This window comes from Artemia sp. Qi Xiang Cuo, chromosome 7 (assembly GCF_049724085.1).
Source record: "Artemia sp. Qi Xiang Cuo chromosome 7, ASM4972408v1, whole genome shotgun sequence".
Taxonomy (NCBI): domain Eukaryota; kingdom Metazoa; phylum Arthropoda; class Branchiopoda; order Anostraca; family Artemiidae; genus Artemia; species Artemia sp. Qi Xiang Cuo.
Genome location: NC_142800.1, coordinates 27,567,114 through 27,591,992, shown reverse-complemented (window position 1 = coordinate 27,591,992; position 24,879 = coordinate 27,567,114). Strand labels below are relative to the sequence as shown.

Sequence of the window (24,879 nt, the reverse complement as noted above, 5' to 3'; positions counted from 1 at the left end):
AGATAACAGTGGGGTTCTGGGATGCATTCCTCATTTAAATCAGATATAAAATTACTTCTTAGTCGTGACGCAGGATGAGAGCAGATGGCTGGTGAAAATTACAATCCGATTTTTCTTTCTTTTTTTTCTGGTTCGAACAAATAAAGGTTCAAATGGGGATAAGTCCATTAATTAGACAGTGAAAACACTGTCTCACTGAGTAATAAATAGACTTATCCCCATTTGAACGTTTATTTGTTCGTCATAGAAAGGCAGTGTGGTCTTGGAAAAAAAAATACATAAGTTAAAGTATTACGTCGAAAATACTTTTTCTGGTTCATCTGACTTTGCCCTTTCTTCTGTTTCTAATTTTAAGTTCATATTACTAATTTAACTAGTTGAGCCACTGCACACAATTCAGTTGATTTTTTAGTAATGAGGTTTCTTCAAGATATTTGTTTTTTGAACTGAATGAAAATAAATAACGTGTCAATTGATGAAAACAAAGGCGCTATATCGTGGCTGCAACGGTAGCTGCAACCTAGTAAGAAACGAACACGTCCCATAGCAACAAAAAAAGCCCAAAACTCCAAAAAATGGTATCAGATCAAATTACAAAGTATACCATTAGAAAGGCCTTGTCTGAAAACCCTATAGAGGAAGAAACTTGCAGTCCCTTGACTTGAACAACAAGGAAAATCCATCAGCTTGAAAAACAAGGAAAGTGGCAGAAAGCACAATATTCTGAATCGAAAGCATCTTTTTGATTTTTCTTTCCATTTTTCTCCAGTGTTTGTGGGGTACAGGAGCATCATAGAGAGATGTTTAATGGATCATTTTAAAATAATTTGCTAGATCAAAGTATTTTTTTAATTAAAAAAATATTATAAGAGACGATATAAATATTATTAGGGAGTTGTTGATGCGAGAAACAGTTGCATATGAAATTGAAACGCTTAGAATTTGAAAATGTAGAAAGTGGATGCAAGAATTTTAGAAAAATAACTGAGGAAGCATCAGAAGATGTCTTAGGGAAGAAAGTTGAAAAAGCAACTATAGTAAAGAAATTATCGGAAAGTAAAAAAAAAATTATTTTTAGTTGCCTAATATCGGAAAGCACTCCTCGAAATTTAATTTGCTGAATATTCCCCAACCCTCTGTATCCCCAAAATTTTCGTCTGATTCGTAAAAAAGCAACAAAAATGTATATATATACACATTTGTCATCATTTTGAAGTTATTTACCCCCCCCCCCCCACGCAAGAAAATACGCCCTCTCCCCATTTCGAGCAAAAACCCTGGATAAAACTGTGTTCAAAGCGATTCAGCATTTATGATTTTCAAAAATTAGAAAAAAGACCATTTTTCTAAATTGATTCTCTAACTTTACTCTACATTTTTTTTCCAAGTCAATTACCATTGAAACATGTTATCAAGACAACACCATCCCTATTTTCATTTGTATTGGACGGTAGAAGTTGTTGTTCATATTTGAAGGTAGATCCTTTCTTTAAGTCTTTAAAATCTATACATTAATAACAATAAGTTAAAGAAAAGTCTAACAAGGCAGCTATTTTTTTCTAATTTGGAAAAATACCAACAAATCACATAAAAATAATAATAATAAAAAATGTTAAAACGTACTTTGAGCACAGAACTTTCAAAAATTGCTACTGAAGGTTGAAATCGACTCAGCAGAAGAAGGATTGGGAACAAGCTCGGATGCAAGTTCTGGTTCACGTCCTTCACTATGGTCTGAAAGACATGAATTACATTGAATATCAATAGGATAATGTACCTTTTATTGACCAGCTTTACGGAGCGTAATTTGCTATGGAGCAGGGGGTAACTGCCCCTTCCAGACCTTAGTTTGCCCCCCCCCCGATCCTAGTCCCCCCAGCTGAAATTTAGTTTCTTCCAGAATCTTGTCAAAGCTAAGATAAACCTGCATAATTCAAGCATCAACAGAAACAGATCAGTATTTTTTAGTACATATTTACCTTCATAATACTTTTATAGTACTAAAAAGTACCTTTATGGTACCAAATGACTTATTTTTAAGTTTTTACTGTTATTTTCACTTGATTTGGAAAAATTGTCTCCACCTTTGCCCCCCTCCAGGATTTTGACGAAATTGCGCCACTGCCAGCTTTGACAATGGATGAATATAATTTCTTTAGATGGCAAAGGCATCTGTGTCTACTATTCGCACCCCCCTTAAATATATCTTTACCAAAAAGACAGTTTTTTAATTCTTTCTGCACAAAGAATGGTTAGGGAGCTACTTAAATACGTTTTGAGGGAGTAGAGACACTGAATATTTTATACAGCAACGAAGCGCTTAGTTCAGTGACAAATCTTTGATTTTGGGATTAAACAGGAGGGGGAGGGCTTTGTTGCTCGACAGGTTGGTAAGCTACATTATAACTTTGGTTACATTATAACATTATAACCTCGAAAGGGGCTACATTATAACTTTGACTACCATTTTGTTTTCCGGTTTTTGCCTAAATATCCGTAAAAATGCAAGAAAAACCTAAAAAAAAAACCTACACACAAGTAACTTGGAGGGGAGGGGGGTGTACACCGTTGGATGTCAACAGAATAATATAAATACAAAATAAAACTATACAAAATTAAACTACACCCATGCCCAGGAGAGTCAGACTCCTTCCCGTTTTTCGTCTACCATATCTACCGTAGCTACCAAAGCTGGTTTAACAGGATAGCTGAAAGATACAAGCACCAACAGTAGATACTTTTTACAAACACTTTTTACATTGAGAGAAATACATAGTGAAAAAAGGAACCAAAAATTACTAGTTCAAAAAGCCATATTACACCATTATTTTCCTATTTTTAAATAATTCATATAATAATAATATAAGAAAAAACTAGTAGAACTTGGGGTATAGCTTAAATTTAGCGGATTATTATTGCACGAATTAGACAAACACACGCCATAGGAGTAGTCTTAGACCAGTGCGATGGGGGATTCATTCGTTCCTTCTTTTTTACTAGTGTGATAAATCCAATATCATAATTTAAGATAACACCAAAACTACAGTAAAGATCAGAAAATACAACTAAGATAATCCCGTCAAATACAGAACGCACATAAAATAAAATTCAATTTCCCAAACAAGTGTATTTTTATCTCAAATTATGAATGGTAATTTGGTTTTAAAAATACCTTACAAATACAGTGATTTTCCTTTTTTTTTCATTCATTTGTTCCTTCTTTTTTACTAGTGTGATAAATCCAATATTACAAATTTAAAATAACACGAAAACTAAAGTAAAGATCAGAAAATACAACTGAGTTAATCCCGTCAAATCCAGAACGCACATAAAATAAAATTCAATTTCCCAAAGAAGCGTGTTTTATCTCAAATTATGAATGGTAATTTAGTTTTAAAAATACCCTCCAAATATAGACAGAAAAAGTTTAAAAGAAAGTCACCTTAGCAACTTTCAAGATCAATTTTTCTGGAGTGATCTAAATACCCTCTAAATTTATGGTAATGGTAATTTAATGTAATTATAATGGTAGTTTAATTTAAAAAATACTCTCCAAATATTAAAAAAAAAGAAAATTACCGACAATTCCGAAAGTAGAAACGAGTAAAGGGCAGGATATTTTTGAAAAAATATTTTCCATGTAATTCCTGCACTACGATTCGCTGGATCTGCAGGGCGATTCACTCCAAACACCCTTGTCATAAGAGCACTGAACATGAGCGTACTTGCATTCCTTTCCTACAAAAACAAGCATATATAAAATCAAAGAAACGCTAAATTTGGTAAAATAGTAGTTAATGGTTCAGAACAGTTCAGGAGCCAAATTTATTTAATAAACAAAAGAAACAGCCAAGAAGATTCAAATAGAAGAAACAATGCTGATTTTCATATTAAAGTGCCAATCATCTGGTAAAAAAAAATTCCAGTATTTTTGTGCCTTCTTATGACTGAAGAAGTAGTAGTCTTCTCATGACTTATGTCTTATAACTTAGTCTTATGACTGATGAACTGTAAGCTCAGCCAGAGTCGACCCAGCTTTAAATGGGTACCTGGAGAAATCTGGGGAAGGTAAACAGGAAGGGTGTGCGAAAGCACAGGATGGTTGGCCCCTAACACCCCAGTGCACTTCCTGGCTGAAGGGCCAAGAAACGGAGATCAGCACCGCCGGTAGGGACTGTAATGCTCAATGCCATATTCTTTACCTTTCTTTACCTTATGACTGAATATGAAGGGAGCGCTTAAGCACACTCTAATATGACCTTAGTCGAACTGTGAGCTGAGAGCTGCAGCTGAGAGTCGCCGTGAAATATTGTTTGAAAGGCTATATCAGCCTCGTATATTTTCCAGGCAATGATTATTAGTTTATCTTTTATTTGTTTTCTTGTACGAATGTTTTATTTTCTATTAACTCCATTATAACACATTCATGTGTTTTTATGGGCAATAAGACTTTCCATTCATTCAGATGTCTAGACCCAACTTTGATGTCCTGAAAAGTCTTAACCATACTCAAATAATGTAAGCTCAGGACGGCACGAAGCAAAACCGAGAAGGTCATATTTTGTCCTGGGTTGAACATCAAGACGAGAAAGAAGCATTCATTGGTTATAAGAGCATTCACATAAGAGCATTCACATAAGAGCATTCATTCATTTTTTATATCAATCCATACTTCCTAAGAACATTTTACGAGCGTAAAAAGCGTAAAGTTGATCAAATGCATTAATGCTGAAATAAGGTACAAATATATTAAAAAGTGAATTTTATGGGTTTCACATCTGATCAACTCAGTTACTTGCATTCAATTAATTTATATTTATTTACTATTATGTTTATTACATTAATTTATTTTTTATCAAACTTATAAAATTCATTTTGTTTAATTTGATTAAAGTCATTAAAACTGATTTAAAATAATTATGATTCTACAATACAAAATAAAATAAAAAAATTACAAAATCATATTATTTCAATCAAATCATATTATTAATTGATGAAATGTACTCAGTTGATAAGCTTGCTTCGAGAAATGTTTTTATGCTTAGAGACTTTAACTGCAATTTATTGAAAATTGGGTGTGACAATGAGTCTGACCGTTTTTTTGAATCTACTTCTTCCTCTGGCCTTGTTCCTTGCATTTTCTTTCCTACTCGTGTTGATCCAGTCAGATCTTCTGCAACTACGATTGAAAACTTTTTTCTGTCTTCTAAAAATGATACTAAATTTTCCTCTGGTATTAATTTTTCTGATTTCTTTGGCCATTTTTTAACTTCCTTTGCTGTTCTCAGAATTAATATTTTGAGCCAAAAGGATACCAGAGGTGAGTCTTATTCAAGAATTTATAGTCAGAGCAATGTTCATAACCTTATGTCTGATCTTAGTGCTAGTGATTGGTGTTCAGTAATGAATTCTGAAGATGTTAATAGGGCTTCAGCCTCATTAATGAGTCGGCTACAAACACTAATTGAAAAAAATTTTCCACTAGTGAAGTCTTCTAGTAAATATAAACCCAAAATGCCTTGGATGTCTCCTAGTCTTGTGAGATCAACAATGCAGAAGTCAGAACTTTTTAAACTGGCTTGAAAAAGCCTTGATCCTGATGATTTATCAAAGCATAAACATTATAAGAATGTATTAACATCAACAATTAGACTAGCTAAGAAGAATTATTTTTTTTTGAAAATTCAGGAATGCAAAGGTAATTTACAGAAAGTTTGGAGTGTAGTTAATGAAGCTTTATCTCGTAGGAAACAATCAAAGAAACAACATACTGCCTTCAAGAATGCAGATAGTTCAACTATTGAAAAAGCAGCTGTACCTAGTGCCTTCAACTCTTACTTTACCACCCTACCAACTGTTAAGACCCCCTCCTTTCCTAAACTAGGTAAACCTTCACCAGCTGAGAGAAGTATTTTTCTAACTCATTGTTCAAGCATAGAGATCTGTGATTTCATTTCCTCTTTAAGTAGCAGTAATACAGCTGATGCGCTTGGACTAACAAACCATGTGCTCAAGTCTGTTTCTTCTTTTGTTGTTGAACATCTTACCCATATTTTTAATCTATCTATTTCAAAAGGTGTATACCCTGATTCGTTTAAAATTGTAAAAGTACTCCCTCTTTTTGAGAAGGGTAACCCCAGCTTAGTGTCAAATTATAGACCTATATCACTTCTCCCAATTTTATCTAAATTGCTTCAAAAGGTTTTGCATAAGAGGTTTTTTTCGTTCCTGTCTACTGGTGCTTGAACTGGAAGTGGTTCTATTCTGCCTGATCACCAGTATGGCTTCTGGCCTAAACTCTCTATTGCATGTGCTCTAGTTGACGCTACAGAATTCGTGTGTGTTAACATAGACAAGGGTCGCTGTGTTCTAAGACTGTTTCTTGATTTTTATAAAGATTTCGACATGGTAGATCATTTTGTCTTACTGGAAAACTGTCTCTACTTGGAGTTCGGGGAATTGCCTTTGAATGGTTTAAATCTTACCTGTCTAATAGATCTCAGTTTGTGTGTTACGATGGGAAATATTCTGATCTAGCTTCGGTTTCCAAAGGGGTACCTCAAGGCTCAGTTTTGGGACCACTCCTCTTTCTTACTTATATTAATGACCTTCCTCCATTTCCCAACCTTGATACCCACACTGTTTTGTTTGCAGACGATAGTAATTTTTTCGTGGTTTCTAATGATCTGCCCTCTGCTGTTGCTAAGGCTCAGTTCCTGCTCAACCATGTGCGTGATTGGTGTGAGCAGAACGGGATGCTGTTGAATACCTCTAAGAGTAGAACTATTTATCTTTAAATCCCCTAACATATATTTGAACACTCCCAAGAAACCTTTGCTTTCTTATGGTACTGATATAATTCTCTAATGCTCTTGTGTTAGACATGCTGGTGTGCACATTGATTTTTTTCTGTCTGTCAAAACTCATATTTGTTACACACATTCTATAATTTCTCGTCAAGTGTCTATGCTTCATCGTGCCCATCAAACTCTTCCTCCCAATGTAATACTTTCTCTTTACTATGCATTTGTCCTTCCTTATCTTTCTTATTGCTGCACTGTATGGGGCAATACTAACTATCCTTCCCTTCGGGAACTCCGAACAGCACAGAATAGAGCGGTGAAGGCAACTTTTCGCCTTCCCCGACTCTATCCTACAGCTGATCTTTACAGTGATACAGGTCTAGATGCCTTAGATATGGTTATCAAGAAGCAGAACCTAAAACTAGCTCATCGAGCCTTCAATTTCTCGCTTCCTCCAAACATCTTATCCTACTTTGATCTAGCATCAACACGTAAGTGCCAGACTTTGCTTCGTAGCTCTGTTCACCAATTTCGGCTGCCTAAAAGGGTATCCTCAGCAGCTCAGAGGTCACCAATTTATAGAGCAATTGCTCTTTGGAACTCTATTCCCAGTGAACTTTCTCTTATCAAAAACTCCTCTTCTCTTTGCAGAAAAATATTCTCCAAGGCTTGATGTAATTTCATTTTTTTTCTTTATTTGTTTATTCATTTTGCTTTATCTATTTTTTCCGATTTACTTTATACAGTTTTTTTTTATTTTCTCTTCTCTTATTATGTTGAATCAGATTCGAACCCCGTTGTTTAATATTATTATTAATAGTTTGGACTTTTAATAAATTACAGGACATTTCCAGTTTGGATAAAATTAAGTCAAAGGTTATTGTGTAGCAGTTTTTTTATTTTTGGGGGGGGGGGTTGATTTTTTTCGCATTGTGTTTATATTTTTTAGATATTGTTGTATTTTTTCCTTCCCTGATTTGTTTTGTGTGGATTTTGTGATTGATACGAGGTCCTCTACAAGCTATGCTTCTTGGGACCTCTAGCGCTTAAGTGTATTTATGTATTTATAGTAGTAATTACTAAATTGAAATAAATTGAAAATTGAATTGCCGTAGGGACAGACTTACAAACTCCTTCATGTCCTATGCTTTTAGAGGATTTAATAGGCTACCTTTTTTCATTTTCTTTGTGATTGTAAAATTAGCATAACAAAGCATTCCTTTTTACTGTCGCGATAGCTAATTAAGTAAACGAATACGAAAAAAAACAACAAAAAACAAATGTACCGCCATATTCTTCATCAATACATATAGATGTCATGCTGATATGCAGGTATATACTAATAAGTATACAGATATATAGCATATAGTCTATACAGTATATAAAGTAGTAAGTTAAAGATCTCATACCTTCCTTCTTCATAATTTGGCCTGTTTCAAAATTAATTCTTGGTTCCCCATTGCGGAATGTAAGAAATTAAATCCTCCCATTTTAATGTAAAAAAAGTTTTTATATATTGTTTGCACTTACGAGGCTTTTGTAGACCTGACAAGCTGACTCACTCCAGAATTTTGTTGTTCAATGCTACATATATAAGTTTCAAGACATTCATGCGAAACCTGCAACTACAGAATTTGAGGAGAAAATGCATTTTTTTTTTTTTTTTTTTTTTTTTTACTATTATTATTGGTGTAAGCTGACACTGCAATTTACAGTGTTAACATAGAGATTGGACAATAGAAGCTTTCCAACATGTGCTTTAATTCCGAATTTCTAAATTTTTGCTTGTTTGTATGAACAGCAATAATAAATATTTAGCGACACAACTCACCACTCGAAAACACTAGCATTCAATTTTATTCGCTAATGCTGTGGATAATTCTTATCAGCTACATAAGGTTAGGTATCCTGACTTCTGAGCTTGAGCACGATATACGACCAAAAGAATTAGCCTTGCACTGTTTTGAGGGTAACCAACACCTTTGCTTAGAGCAAGTGCAAGGTAATTCGTTATTCCCCATCTTATCAAGCAATAATATCCAAGAAAAATTTTGTTCCGCTCTACTGCCTATATACAGAAATGTGTAATTAGCAATTGTGGGCAGCCACCAAACTTACTTAAAGTATTTATTTTCTTCCTTTATTTTCAATAGAGGGAAATCAACTCAGGAGGATCAAAATATTCTATTGAATTTCCTAGCAAAGATAACTTTAGGTTAGCTAAACTAAACCATAGCAAAGAAAAACTATCAAAAGCAAGAGGGATTGAAGGTTCCCTGCCCTTGGTGCTACTCAAGATAAGAACCTAGTAGTTCTTACAGTTATATTAAGGCTTTTAGTCTGGGGCTAGTTATCCGGGGCTTTCGTACACCCTTCCTGTTCACCATCGCCATATTTTTCAGAGGTACAATTTAGAGCTGGGTCGACTTACAGAGCTTACAGATTAACGCCACTGACAACCGTCCCAAACCAAATAACCAGCTACCTAGATTTCTCCACGTAAACATTGAGAGCTGGGTCGACTCTGTCTGAGCTTAGAGATTCATGCCACAGGCCCCCATCCCAAACGACATAACCAGCGACCTAGATTTCTCCACGTAAACATTGAGAGCTGGGTCGACTCTCTCTGAGCTTAAAGATTCATGCCACAGGCCCCCATCCCAAACCACATAACCAGCGACCTAGATTTCTCCACGTAAACATTGAGAGCTGGGTCGACTCTATCTGAGCTTAGAGATTCATGCCACAGGCCCCCATCCCAAACGACATAACCAGCGACCCAGATTTCTCCACGTAAACATTGAGAGCTGGGTCGACTCTCTCTGAGCTTAGAGATTCATGCCACAGGCCCCCATCCCAAACCACATAACCAACGACCCAGATTTCTCCACGTAAACATTGAGAGCTGGGTCGACTCTGGCTGAGCTTAGAGATTCATGCCACAGGCCACCATCCTAAACCACATAACTAGCGACACCAGGGCTTGAACCCCTGCCCTAACGGGTATAGGATTTCAAGTCTAGCGTGCTAACCAGTCGGCTGGGGCGACTCAAGTTTTATATAAGAGCCTGATATCTTTAAAAAGTATGTGAATCATAACTTACAATCCATAGAGGACTCCTCGTGCCAATAATTGCCAATCTTAGGCCATCAGCAATAAACGGGTGAACAACCTCTGCCAATTTTGTATCTCGATACAATGCTCGCAAGATGTTGTAGGCGTGAATTTTTGAGTTTAAGCTCGTCTTGCTTTCAATTACATGAAGAAGTTTAGTCATTGCATGTGTGAACAAAATTGATGACGAAACACTAAGCTCACCATGTAATATTCCCTGAAACAAAAATTAATATAATTACAATGAAAAATAAATTCAAACTAATTCGACCAAACGATGACTTCAACAATAAGGGTTCGATTACAAGCCACGGAAAATTAGTTTTCTGGAACAGCTTATGAAATGGAAGAATGGAATAATTTATTATTGCAGGAGACCAAGTACTAATAACTAGGAAGATTCACTTATATAAGGAATTTTAAATTTATTACTAGATTAAATAATTCTTTATGTTTTTCCTACTTGATCACTCTCTATACTTTATTCTTCTCATCAACTTGCCTCTCTCTCTCTCTACCAGGGTCTTCAAAGATTTTCGTAAAGCATTTATTTGCTACGACAACGTTCTCCACGGGTGCGCACAACAAATTCCAAGGGGAAGAGGAACTTATTTTTCCAGCGTCTCTTGAAGCACCACAAATGTTGTTATAGAAGTATTTTTCGAAAGTTAGCTCCTTTAAATAATATTAGGCAAATATTTCTATAGTTACGCTGTATTTCCACCATTTAAACTAGCTTTTTTTTACTAGTACTCACCAGGACCATGTATGGTAAGCCAGCACTCCTTCTTGTAGCACAATATTGTGAAACATCAGTGCCACTTTGTAACTCATGTAGCATATTTTCTAGCCAAAAACTTGGTCTTTCGCACAATTTGGGTTGATTTGACCTAAAAGGGAGCACAAATACAAAAATTAGAATAGCAAACATAACAAGGAAAAGTTAGCACAACTTATAAATTGAAAACTAACAGTAAGATACCACTAATTTGCGAAAGGAAATTGTTAGGGCCGATTTGGAAAACCCGTAGAAACAGAGGGCAGACTCGTAGAACCCGTGGCACCACCACGGCCGCGATACAATACCCTAGTACCATCAGTAGTGGCACTGGTGGCGCTGTGGCACGTACACTTGAGGCACTAGGAAACCAAATAGAAATCCTTCTAAAAGTATAACTGGGAATTAAAAATCCAATGAGATTGGAAAAATGCCAAATTTTACTTATTGTGAAAAATGCATGCATCATTGACTCATATAGAAGAAGAAATACAAACCGAAAGAGAAAATTCAAAAGCTGCAGTCCTTGTATTTTTCTTAGTCTTTCCATGAAAAGTAAAAGGCGGTGTTTAGGTTAGCTATCACATCAAACATTTTGTGAGGAAGCAAGGAAAAAATTTGTGTAAGGAAGGAAGGAAAATACGCAGGAAAAAACGTTTAAACTATGAAGGACATCAAAATGAAAAACATTTTTTGGCTCCATCTCCATCTTTTGTCTATTCAAACCTGAAAACCGGGATTTCGTCGATTTTTCTTTTAGTTGCTGTACACCTATATTTTTTTAAGTGGGTAAATTCTCTCCATTACTGCTAAAAATGGATCGCGAAAAAGGAACGCGGAAACTTTTCCTGTTTAAAAACAAGTTCAACAAACGTTTGTAAAACCTAATTTATCTGCAGCTGAGCGTCGAGTAAACAATAATCAACAGGATGACATGCTTATTATGTTTTCGGGCTATTGAACATATATAGACTAGTGGGAATATGTAAAAATTAAGAAATAAAAGGGACATTTTTAAAAAAGGAGAAAAAATCAAGTGGTATTATAACAGGAAAAAAGGAACGCGGAAACTTTTCCTGTTTAAAAACAAGTTCAACAAACGTTTGTAAAACCTAATTTATCTGCAGCTGAGCGTCGAGTAAACAATAATCAACAGGATGACATGCTTATTATGTTTTCGGGCTATTGAACATATATAGACTAGTGGGAATATGTAAAAATTTAGCAATAAAAGGGACATTTTTAAAAAAGGAGAAAAAATCAAGTGGGATTAGAACAGGAAAAAAGGAACGCGGAAACTTTTCCTGTTTAAAAACAAGTTCAACAAACGTTTGTAAAACCTAATTTATCTGCAGCTGAGCGTCGAGTAAACAATAATCAACAGGATGACATGCTTATTATGTTTTCTGGCTATTGAACATATATAGACTAGTGGGAATATGTAAAAATTAAGCAATAAAAGGGACATTTTTAAAAAAGGAGAAAAAATCAAGTGGGATTAGAACAGGAAAAAAGGAACGCGGAAACTTTTCCTGTTTAAAAACAAGTTCAACAAACGTTTGTAAAACCTAATTTATCTGCAGCTGAGCGTCGAGTAAACAATAATCAACAGGATGGCATGCTTATTATGTTTTCGGGCTATTGAACATATATAGACTAGTGGGAATATGTAAAAATTTAGCAATAAAAGGGACATTTTTAAAAAAGGAGAAAAATCAAGTGGGATTAGAACAGGAAAAAAGGAACGCGGAAACTTTTCCTGTTTAAAAACAAGTTCAACAAACGTTTGTAAAACCTAATTTATCTGCAGCTGAGCGTCGAGTAAACAATAATCAACAGGATGCCATGCTTATTATGTTTTCGGGCTATTGAACATATATAGACTAGTGGGAATATGTAAAAATTTAGCAATAAAAGGGACATTTTTAAAAAAGGAGAAAAAATCAAGTGGGATTAGAACAGGAAAAAAGGAACGCGGAAACTTTTCCTGTTAAAAAACAAGTTCAACAAACGTTTGTAAAACCTAATTTATCTGCAGCTGAGCGTCGAGTAAACAATAATCAACAGGATGACATGCTTATTATGTTTTCGGGCTATTGAACATATATAGACTAGTGGGAATATGTAAAAATTTAGCAATAAAAGGGACATTTTTAAAAAAGGAGAAAAAATCAAGTGGGATTAGAACAGGAAAAATCCAAATCCGACGTCTTAGTAGACGTGGTAGTACAGTTGTTTGATATAAATCAAAGAAAAAAACTCATCAGCAGCACACCAAAAGCTAAAACTACAAACTTGTGCTGCTGAACAATGACTACCAAAAGTAGAATAAAAATAAATAGAAATGAAATGAATAAAACGTGTGCTATAAATAGAAATGAAATGAATAAAGCGTGTGCTATAAATAGAAATAAGATGAATAAAAAGTGTGCTGCTGAACAATGACTACCACAAATAGAATGAAAATAAATAGAAGTGAAATGAATAAAACGTGTGCTGTTGAACAATGACTACCAAAAATAGAATAATATAAATAGAAATGAAATGAATAAAACGTGTGCGGCTGAGCAATGACTACCAAAAATAGAATAATAACAAATAGAAATGAAATGAGTAAAACGTGTGCTATAAATAGAAATGAAATGAATAAAACTTGTGCTGCTGAACAATGATTACCACAAATAGAATGAAAATAAATAGAAATGAAATGAATAAAACGTGTGCTGTTGAACAATGACTACCAAAAATAGAATAATAATAAACAGAAATGAAATGAATACAACGTGTACTATAAATAGAAATGAAATGAATAAAACGTGTGCTGCTGAACAATGACTACCAAAAATAGAATAATAATAAATAGATGAGATGAAATGAAAACGTACCGAAGACGTAAAAAAAAACATTTTTTTTGCCCCTGACTCAATATTCGGTCTATTCATATTCGAAACCCGGGATTTTCAACGATTTTTCTTTTGCTTGTTATACAACTATTCAGAGCTTTTTGTAGCGTAAATGCTCCCCTCTGTTGCCAAACTGAATCGCGAAAAGGAACAAACTTTTCTTGTTTACAAACAAACCCAACCAAACAATGTAATACCCAATTTATCAATATCGGATCGTCGACCTTTACAACAATAAAAAAAAGGTGGTAAAACTGTTATGTAAAGCAGGCTAGTGGGAATGTGTAAAAATTAAGTAGCAAAAGTTACATTTTTGAACACAGAAGAAAATCATGATTTTATTTATATGTCAATAGTCAACCAAAGGGATAAATATAATAGAATAGCCTAAGTAGCCTTGCTAAAAAGATGTTTGTCTGGGTAAGTCAATGTACTAATAACATTTGTAAGTTTTTAATCCTAATTAACGTTATTAATATCTGTATTACTGCATAGCTTTGATTTATGGCAGTGTTTGTATTTTACTAAAGCCATCAGTAAAGTTAAACATTTAGAGCTCCATGATAATATATTCTTTTCGCTCATTTTTAGCTGATTTTTCACACACGTTCATTATTTTCAAACTTGGCGCACGCAAAGCCTAAAACTACCTAATTGCATGGGAAGGTCTTTTGCATTAAAAACTGAATTCCCAGGTTCTTCTTATTTTTTTGAAGGTCTTTTGCATTAAAAATTTAATTCCCGGGTTCTCCTAATTTTTTTTTAACAACGTATATGGTTATGTAAGTTTCAACTTAACCAGCTTAAAAAATCAGATTTCATTTTTAGTGGCCCTGATACTTTAAGAGAACGACTTTAGCCGTTCTGTGTATACCGACAGACATCGACCGATTTATGAACTTTATAAAGGATAATCATAAATTTTTCGAAATTCCCCCCGACGACCCAACAAGCAGAAGAGTTGCAGTGTTTTGCAATATTCGACCTAAAGAGACACTTTCCAGACGATTGAATTTCCCCCCCCCCCCCCTGAATTTAAGAAGTCGAGGAGCTAAGAAAACCCGTCAGTACTATAATTCTATAAAATAGAAATAGGGCCATTGAAGATCGTATAGTACAGTCAATATTTATACACTAAATGAAAATCCGAGCCTTTGTCAAATATTTAATCTGTAATATATGATATTGAGTAGCGCGTCATCAAAATATTATATCATTGTGGAATAAAAAAAAAACAAATATTTTAGAATATTTCCGGAAATGGGTCATAAGTCGGAGACATTTCCTAAGCGGATCTTCAGCCGCATTCGCAGACGGACATTTACTTCACATGAGGTAGGCGAGCCATCACTCACTCAAATAGTGCCAAACACAATTTTATGTCGGGCATAATGGATGTCCTGTAATGGGTACCAGGGTAAAAACTACGAAATACTGCACATGTCAAGAAACTGTTAATACTCAGATGACTACAAATACAAGCATAGTTTTAAACACTTTAGCAAGTTTATATGTCCGATAAAAAAAAAACTTAAACTGCCTTTGATGTGGAGATTTTAACTTATTAAAAGCTACCTATTTGAACTCATCCTATAAAGCAGATTTTTTCAAGACGCTCTACTATCAAAATTCTTTTTTTAGAGCTTCAGTTATTATTAGCATTGGTAGCTCTTTACTTATTAAAAGTTACCTATTTGAACTGAACCCGAAAAGCAGATTTTTTCAAGACGCTCTGTTATCAAATTCCTTTTTTTTTAGAACTTCAGTTATTTTTAGCGTGGGTCACTCTTTACTTAATTGTACCGGACGCAACTGTACTTGGCCCAACAATTGTCATCATACGCAACTAAGACTTCTTTTGGCCTATTTCAAGCACCGTATTTAGACGTTTTACGCAAATGGCGCATTACCAAAGATTTTTGACCCCATCACCTCCGCAAATATTTCAGTACGTCTAGCTAAAAGACAGCCTCACAAAATTTTGCACTATATATAAAAATGAATCCACAATATTCGGTTAAACGATCTAATTATAACGGTGTTTTCTTATATAAATTCCTGACCAGAAACTGTTGCCCTGAAAAATTCACTTTCGTTCTATCTCAAAATTTTGCTTCTTTAAAATCGTTCCTCACTGTCGTGACTCCATGGGAAAGCATTTTCTAGTCCCCCCCTCGTACTCGGGTAAAATATATTCAGTTCAGCAAAAAATCATCTTCTTTTGTAAGATAAAAATAATAATAAAAGCAGATGGCGACAATTGCTAAAGAATTAAGATAAAGGAACGACTGCAAGTAAGTAATACCTTCACGTGAAGGCAACGTTTTAGGCACGTTGCACGTTGCACGTAGCATGAAGAGCCTAAAAGTTATCAAATATATAACTCTAAAAACCTTTGCCATGTAGTTCCCATTAAAAATTGTAGAATAAAATATTACCTTTTGGTATTATAAAACCTGATTTTAACTTTCCAGACTAATTTTACCACAGAATGGTATTCTGTCGTGTAAATTTCTTTCACTGGTGTTGCTATTGAACATAGGTTTTAACTGCTATCTATTGCTGGTAAAAACGCAAAACATTATACAATTATATCGAATTCTATTACAACATATGGTAAAACTTACAAACAATATATGAAAAACAGAGGAAATCTTCTAAAAAATATTTTTTTACCACCTAGTAAGACCTTTTTAAAATTCTTTTTCTTGATTGCAACAGCTACCACTACCATCCTATGAATGCTAAGCCATTTGAAGCAGACATGTGAGTGATGAATACTCCAGCCCCATCCCACACTTTTCAAAGCTTCTGCTCTAACCCGAACCCTCTTGACGTGTTTTGATAACTTTGCCCCGGTCTAAAACCAGGGCTTTTTTTGTGCTATTTTCTCAGCCCAAACATTCCTTTTTGGCAATAACAGTAATTTTTTAGAACTTGTACTAAATTTTGACGTTCGAAGATAAAGAAAAAAAAATACCAATAGAAATCTAAGGACACAATATAATTCTTTTTCCGTCAACCTATCTCATCATAAAATCAGTTTGAAGTTTTGACGTAAACACCAACACAGAAATTGACTTGTAAGTGCAAAACACACAAACACACACAAAAAAGGTTTTTAGGAGATTTCTAAAAACACAAACACACTAAGGAAGAATTTTTTGTACGGCTTGCACAGTGATATTTATCTTTTGATCAGTGATAACCCTGATATCAAACAGTTCATGGTAACGGACTATAAGTAAAGAGTGACTTGGCCCAATAGTAACCAAAACTCCAAAACAGAATTTTGATAACGGTAGATACATTAAAAGAATTGGCCTTTTAAGCTGATTCCAAATATATAAGATTCATTAAGTTTCATGTTACCCATCAGAAGCTAAGAGCCTGAGAAAATTCCCTTGATTTTCGAAAAAGAGAGGAAACATCCCCCAAAAGCCAAGGAGTTCTATTGAAAATTGCACCATAAAATTCAGCGTACCAGATAACACTAATGCAGAGTTTTCGAGCTCCCATTTAAAAAAAAAAAATGGAATTTCTCGTTTTTTGCCCGGAAAAAGATCACTGATGTGTGTTTATTCCATCTTTTTTGTTCTTCCCAGAGTGACCACATCGAACCAATTGTCCTACAATATTGAGAGAGGACTCGTTTGAATGGAAATTAGAAGTCCGAGTCCCCTTTTTGAGTGACCCAAAAAATCGAGGGCAGCTAGCCCCCCTCCCGTGCCCTTTTTTCCCAAAAACCGTCCGATCAAAATCTTGAGATACCCATTTTGTTCAGTATACTTGAAATGTCCAATTACTATGTCTTTGGGTATGATGACATGAACCCCCACAGCCCCCAGAGGAAGAGCCAAAAGTTATAAAATTGGCCATTGTTTACATATAGCATTTGTTATTGGAAAGTATACAGACGTTTTTCTGGAGGGGGATTTTCTGGGGGGTTTTTTTCTAGCGGTGGATTTTCTAGGGGTAAATTTCTAGGGGGAGAGTTTCTGAGGTGAACCTTCTGGGGAAATCTCCAAATGGGGGAATTTGCCACAATTTATATACGAAATTCGTCTTATATGTCTTACTTTCTAGTTGGCGACCCCATTTTATATGTGGAAACGCTCTGGGATATTGTCCGGGGGAAATTTTCAGCAGTTTTGGAATTCTATAGGGGATTGTTACGTGGGGGGATTTCCCACTGGAGAATTTCCCCATGGAGAAATTATCACCAGGAGAATTTCTATGTGGGGATATTTTTCGCAGGAAAAAAATCATTTGGGGGTATTTCCGAGAAAAATTTTCCTCGTGTGGGGAATTTGGCCATGAGATGAAAAACTGTCAGAAGTTGAATAAAAAAAAAGTCTTTTTTTTTTAGAAAAATTATGCTAAGGGATATTTTTCAGGCGAAATCGTCCGCAAGAAATTTGTTAGTTGGAATTCGCAGCGAGGATGGAATTATCATGTGGTAATTTCCCGGGGGGGGGGGAGGATTTTGCGCGGGAGGAAAGTTCTATGGAGGAATTTTTTGCGGAGGGGGAGGTGGATTGCCTGGGATTATTTGGGAAACGATCAGAAATTAAATAAAAAAGCAAGTTTTTTCTACTGAAAGTAAGGAGCAACATTAAAATTTGAAACTAACAAAAACTATCCGTATATGAGGGGGCTGCCCCCTCCTCTATACCCCACAATTTACGCTAAAGTTCGATCTTTTTTCCCGATTCCTGAAACACAAGGGCCGTTGAATTAGAATCAGAACCTTTTTTTAAAGCACTAAAAACGTTAGCGTGAAGAGAGGGGAATAGAGGAGGGGGCAGCCCCCCCTCATATACGGAGTAATTTTTGTTTGTTTTAAGTTTTAATGTTGCTCCTTACATTCAGTAGAAAAAACTTGTTTTTTATTTTGTCGTGTAAGAATCAAACAGCCTGTTTTTAACAGTTGACAAATTGTTTTTGCACAGTTTTGATTTAAGATTAGCCGGTTAATCTTACTTGAAGAAAGCAGCGCAGACCATTGTAAACCCCACACCAGCTTGTTCAAATGCACCACGATGTTTTGAATCTAACAGAGTGTCCAAAAGAAGTTGACCATAGTGTAAACACATATCATCCGACAGCAGATCTGTTCCAGCATTCCCAAGCGGTAGATTGGATGTGAGATGACCGATAAGCAAACTCACCTAAAAACACCGTTGGTTTCATTAATAATTAGGTGGAAAGAATGTGATTGATTTCTGGGCTTACTTACGCACTCAGGGTTTATGAAAACTGTGCGGGAACATTCTTTTCTTTTGATTATATTCTTAAATAATAATTATACCTAAGACTTTTGATTTTCAGAATTTCGGACCTATAAGAATTCCCCTTTTTTCGTCTGACACTATTCCAAAAAAAAGTATAATAAAATTTACCAGAATATTAAGTTTTAGGCATGTTATTTTTCTGTAGCCCTACGATCTCACTATTTCTATTTAATCGATAATTTTGCCATCATTCGATAGCAGGAATTAGGTCTAATCCATCTACCGAATTCAATTTTTAAATTTTCTTTGTAGTTATCTTCAAATTGAAAATAGATTGACAATTGTTGAAGGAAGGAATTTTTTTTTCTTTTTTAGTTAGTTCAGTTCATCTCTCAAGTAAAAGTTTAAATGTTTCACAATTCTGGCCTGAGAATGATATAAGCCTGAGAATGATATAAGCATCTAGTCCTTTCTGCATATGCCACAGCTGTAGGCTTGTCTCAGAATCAAATGTTTCAGCGAAGAAATAAACTTTAAGTACTGACAATCTTTTTTGCCTTTAGAATGGACTTAGTCAAACTAGCGTCTAAAAGAATTATTGATGTTTATCGGGAAAAAGATATGAGTCAAATTTGCTGTCACTCCTTATTTTTGAAGAACATTTTTACAAATGTACAAAGCAAAACCCAAAGTGCTTGAAAATTGTTAAAGACATTTTTCTCTTTTTAAACACGTTTAGATCATCCTTTAAGAAAAAGTTTACTTATTTCATAATTCTAGCTCCTTTAATTGATAGATATGTGAATAACGAATCCAACGATATAAATATATCAGAGCCGTCCTATCCAAGAGGTTAGCGGTACAGACCTGAAATCTTGAGGTAAGGGGTCCGAGTCCCAGTGTCGCTGGCTGCTTGGTTTGGATTGGAGGTCAATGGCGTGACTCTGTAAGCTCAGCCAGAGTCGATCCAGCTTTAAATAGGTACCTGGAGACATCTGGGGGGAAAACACGAGAGGCGTCGGATGATGTGCCCCCAACCCCGCATTACACTCCCGGCCGAAGGCATTGAATCAGGATATCGGTATCTGCGCAACGTAGACCATGGTCAGCATGTGAAAATAGAAGAAGAAGAAGAAAAGCCAATTATATGTTTTGATACTGATTGAATCAGGATATCGGTATCAACGTAGACCATGGTCAGCATGTGAAAATAGAAGAAGAAAAAAAGCCAATTATATGTTTTGATACTGATTGAATCAGGATATCGGTATCAACGTAGACCATGGTCAGCATGTGAAAATAGAAGAAGAAGAAAAGCCAATTATATGTTTTGATACTAGAAACCTCATTCAGGAAACTAATCGTTCATTAGTTATCCCATTACTTGATCTTGAGTCACTGTACATTCTTTCATGTGCATGTTTTACTTTTTCTTAGCTTTGTGGTGTCCTCCCCCGACCCCTAAGTGTTCCGCTATCTTTAACCTCTGATCAAAATAATTATAATCTTCGCAATAAGAAAAATCATGTTCAAGTTCCATTTACTCCTTTTATAAGGTCAGATTTTAATCCTCTAATGCCGAGTCATATTGTTTTGAATACGTTGCCTGAATCAGCTCAAGGGTGCCACTCATTCGGTTTGTTTAAAAGAAAATGTAAAAAATTCTTTGGCTTCTTAGAAGTTATTTTTACCTATGTATTTATTTTTTATTTTTTTTATTGTTTTTTTTGGAGTCTATTTAATCTACTTAATTAATTTAGTCTATTTATTCTATTTAGTTTTGTTTTCTATAGTTTTATTATATTTATATTTTCTTTTCTTCTCCTTTTTGCTGTTCTCTCTGTGAGTAAGTGATCATTTTAAATTTCGTTTTGTTTTTCTTCTCTGAGTAAGTAAATCATTTGTCTTCTCCCTTCTATACAGGCCAATAATCCTTTGGGGGAATAGTAACACGTCATATGTGTATTTAATGTATGTGTATTTAATGAAGAATAAATCTTATCTTATCTATCTTATCTTGACACTAAACATAAACAAAAATAAAAAGTTGAAATTTCATATTTAAAGTAAGCAAATTAGCGAAGGAAGTGTTCCCTTTGCTGTCTTTTCCAAGCCACCACAATAAGTATAAAAGACATATTGTGAAACTAATTCTTGTCAATAAGCATTTTATTAAAATCATTCACCAAACAGATTAAGGATATGTCCAATATTTTTTTTGTGGCCATTTTTCCCCGGTTTAAAGATATACTACTACTACTGATACTACTGACAACTCACTGCAGCATCAAGTTGCCTATGACCAATACAGCTGCACAGGTACCTCTACCGACCTAACCCATTCAAAGCTTCACTCTTTATCCCCTCCCATACAGTCCCAAATTTCTATCATCTCCTCCCATACCATTCAGAGACGACCAGTTTTTTATTTGGCTCAAGATGAGTGGCCAGAAAGCACAATCTTGGACAATCTGTCATACTCCATCCGTAAGCCATGGCCTAGGAATCTTAATCTTTCCTTAGTTATAGCCCTAAGAAGTAGGATCGAACCACTTTATTCGTAGAGCTTACTATTTGATATACTACAAGTCAAAAGAGTACCAAAAACTATCCTTAGACAAATTTTTTGGAAATAATTTAGCAAATCTTCCCTAGGCTTCCAAAGCGTCAACGTTTCATAGCCATACTTGACAGCTATCATGACCGTCGCTTCCAATATTCTAATCTTGGTTTGTAGACTTACGTTCCCAATCGTATGTAATTTTTTTCACTGCGATTAATCACCCTTCATCTTGGCTATTCTACCTTTCATCTTCTCTGCACCTACCGTCTTTACTATTGCTGCTACTTAGGTAAATGAAGCTATAAATAAAACGACATGAAATATTGAGAAACGTGTACAATATTTTGAATAAAACAGTAGACGATAACAAAAAAAAACTTCTTTTTTTTACTATTAATAAAAGCCGAAGTATTTCGGCTTCCCGTCCGGAAGCTTTCATCAACGGGGAAAAAAGTGACAAAAAAGAAAACAACGAAACTAAACAAAAATATAAAGAAAAGGAAAAAATTAAACAAAACAAAAAAGATAAAAAATCACATCGCAATAATGTTTTTTATCATTTGTCATTTTGTTATTTCCTTTTCTTTATATATTTTGTTTAATTTAGTTTAGCTTTTTCCCCGTTGATAAGGACTTCCGGACGTGAAGCCGAATCATCCAGATTCAGGCTTTTGTTATTATTAATAAAAAGTGACATTTTCTTTTGTTTACTGCCTTATTTTAAATATCATACGCAGTTTTCTATATTCTCATTTTGTATTATTTGTAAATGGAAAGGCAGAGTGGTGTAAGAAATCATTTAAGTGAAGCTATCCACTTGCCACTTCCCAACTCTCTGCCTGGAGCAGTCACTTCTCAACGCTTCTGAATGCCGAGGCAGTTGCTCATCCCGACCCTGATCTGATTCAAGCAGCCATGACCACATCCGAGGCAACTTCCGACCTCGTATCGCAACCGTTTACCACCTCTGAGATCCAAAATGCTGTAAAACAGTTAAATGATAATCGAGCCCCCGGCGCCTGTGGTATTTCTGCAGAACTCCTCAAGTGCGGGGGTGCAGCGATGATTCTGTGGCTCCAGCTAATCTTCTCAGCTTTATGGACGACGGAAAGCATACCGAATGACTGGCGTGCTGGCATCACATTGTCGCTCTGGAAACGTAAGGGCAGCCGTCAAATCTGCTCCAACTATCGTGGGATCACGCTTCTCTCCGTTCCTGGTAAACTCTTCGCCATGTCACTCCTGGACAGGTGTTCCACCTTTTTGCGTAGAAAGAGAAGAGTCCAGCAAGCCGGATTCCTGCCCGGCAGGTCGACGACGGAGCAAATGTTTACTATGCGCTTCAGTGCGGAGACCAGTTACTCTCTGATGCTGACTTCGCTGACGACATAGCGCTAGTTGCGAGCACCGTCGAAAAGGTCACCTAAGCTCTCCAGGTGCTCTCAGAAGAAGCCTTGGAAGTTAGACTGAAGATAAACTGGCAGAAAACCAAAGTTATGCTCCTTGAGCCTCCCACGTCCCGTTCTACTGTAAAGGAAGTCAACATCGGGAACAACCGAGTAGATGTGGTTGAAGACTTCACTTACCTGGGATCTATTCTGTCGAAGGATGGCTTGATCACAAAAGAGCTTACATCTCGAATTACCAAAGCTTCAGCACTTGTTGGGAGGCTTAGCAGCATCTGGCGAAAGCCAAACATAAGCCGCTTTACCAAAATGCGCATTTACAATGCGTCAGTCAGCACCGTCCTGCTGTATGGAGCGGAGACGTGGCCAGCTGCAAAATCTATCCTCAGCGCCGTCGATGTCACACAGATGAAATATCTCCGAAGAATCGAAAGACTTCAATGGACTGACTTCGTTAGCAACCAGACTCTCCTGTCACGTACCGCTCAAACTCATTGCTCGACGCAGCTCGCCCAGCGCACTGTTCGGTGGTACGGCCACCTCCTTCGCATGCCACGCAACGCCCAAGCACGGGTCGCATTCGACTTCGACCCCAACCTACACGGATGGAAGCGACCTAGAGGAAGCCCACCCACTAGGGGGAAACACAAAGCCGATGAATTCCTCACCCAAGCCCACATCCCGGTGGAAGACGCTGCGAGCCTGGCAAGTGATAGGTCAACCTGGAGGCACCTAGTCTCATCGTTCTCTACGCCGAACCATCGGCAGGAGTCTTAGTCTTAAGTCAAGTAAGTAAGTCAAGTATCCACTTGACCGATATTCTCGTTACCTAATATCACCCTCCATCCTTATTTATTCCTAGTTTATGCAATTTAGTCTTCTTAACATCAAAAAGAAATTATTTCATGTTTACTGCAAACAAAGATTCCAGTCGTTATTGTTGTTATTCGTTATTTTTAGGATATATTTTTGTGAATGTACGAAGCACGCGCGAAGAGCAAGGTATTGAGGTGAGGGACACTTCTTCATATACTGAATGATTTCTGTTGATTTTGAGTTTTAATGCTGCTCCTTACTTTCAGTTAAAAGAAACTTGTTTTTTCTCTCTTATAAAGGTTAGCCCAAATAAGCCTGAAGGGTTAAGATACCAGTATCGTTTTTACTTTTACTATTATTATTTTAATATTTAATTCATGTAAATATTACTACTAAGCATAAAAGATGAAATCTTAAGACACCAGGGGACCGAGGAAGAGAAAGACAGCGTCTTTTCAATCTCTTTCGCAAAACAACTTTGACTCCATTTCATTCTCTGTAGAATGTAAAAACGTCAATGCAGTGCAGCAGCTTCGCCAAGAGGGAGAGCTTTCCATGGTGCCTCATTTGTAACCAGTCAAAAGAGTATATATATCTATGGAGGCTTAGCTGGATCGGATTATTTAGGTGACTTTTGGAGGTTTGAAGTAATGTCAAGGAAGTGGATTAATATAACAGTACGTATTGATTCTGCTTATTACTTATATACTGTGGTGCTCAAGTTGATATTGTATTTCCTTTTCTGAAATTCAGTTATTGTGTTCCTTTGTCTTTGGATGCGCACTTCATAAAACGGCTATGCAAAAATGACAAAGCTAAGGGATCTTCATTACAGAAAGATAAATATCCAAACCATATCAGCCGAATGAAAAGTTTACGATTAAATTATATGTTAATTTATCCATAGTCTCTCAATCAGTATGGCTCCCTAAAAACAATGTGATTGACCTTGACAACTGCAAGTTGGCTCGCCTTTTTTTCTGTTTCTAAAAGACTCATTAAAAACATTCAGCAACCGTGAAAAAGTCAATCAAGCTTTTTGATACAAAATCCTAAGCAAAAATAAAAAGTGAACACTTTATATTTTAGGTAAATAAGTAAGCAAAGAAAGCGCTCGGATCTGCTTTCTCTGATATACTACCGCACTAATCATAAAACACATACCGCGTTTTTTTTTTTTATAATAATAAGGGGGTTTTATTTACATTAAACAAATGAATACATCAACTGCCAGAAGCAAACTTTTTTAGGCTATACACCC

At 35.7% G+C, this 24,879-nt stretch overlaps 1 protein-coding gene across 4 annotated transcripts in view; it reads right to left on the bottom strand.

The window, feature by feature from the left end:
• THADA (Thyroid adenoma-associated protein homolog) overlaps positions 1 to 24,879 on the bottom strand; it is a 223,851-nt gene that overhangs the window by 17,329 nt on the left and 181,643 nt on the right. For all 4 annotated transcript variants that reach the window (XM_089092152.1, XM_089092155.1, XM_089092153.1 and 1 more), the window contains exons 18-22: positions 18,583 to 18,770; positions 10,676 to 10,808; positions 9,908 to 10,135; positions 3,580 to 3,738; positions 1,624 to 1,734 (exon numbers count right to left, since the gene is read on the bottom strand). In XM_089092152.1, coding sequence (XP_088948278.1) covers positions 1,624 to 1,734; positions 3,580 to 3,738; positions 9,908 to 10,135; positions 10,676 to 10,808; positions 18,583 to 18,770 — 819 coding nt within the window. The remainder of the gene's footprint in view (positions 1 to 1,623; positions 1,735 to 3,579; positions 3,739 to 9,907; positions 10,136 to 10,675; positions 10,809 to 18,582; positions 18,771 to 24,879) is intronic.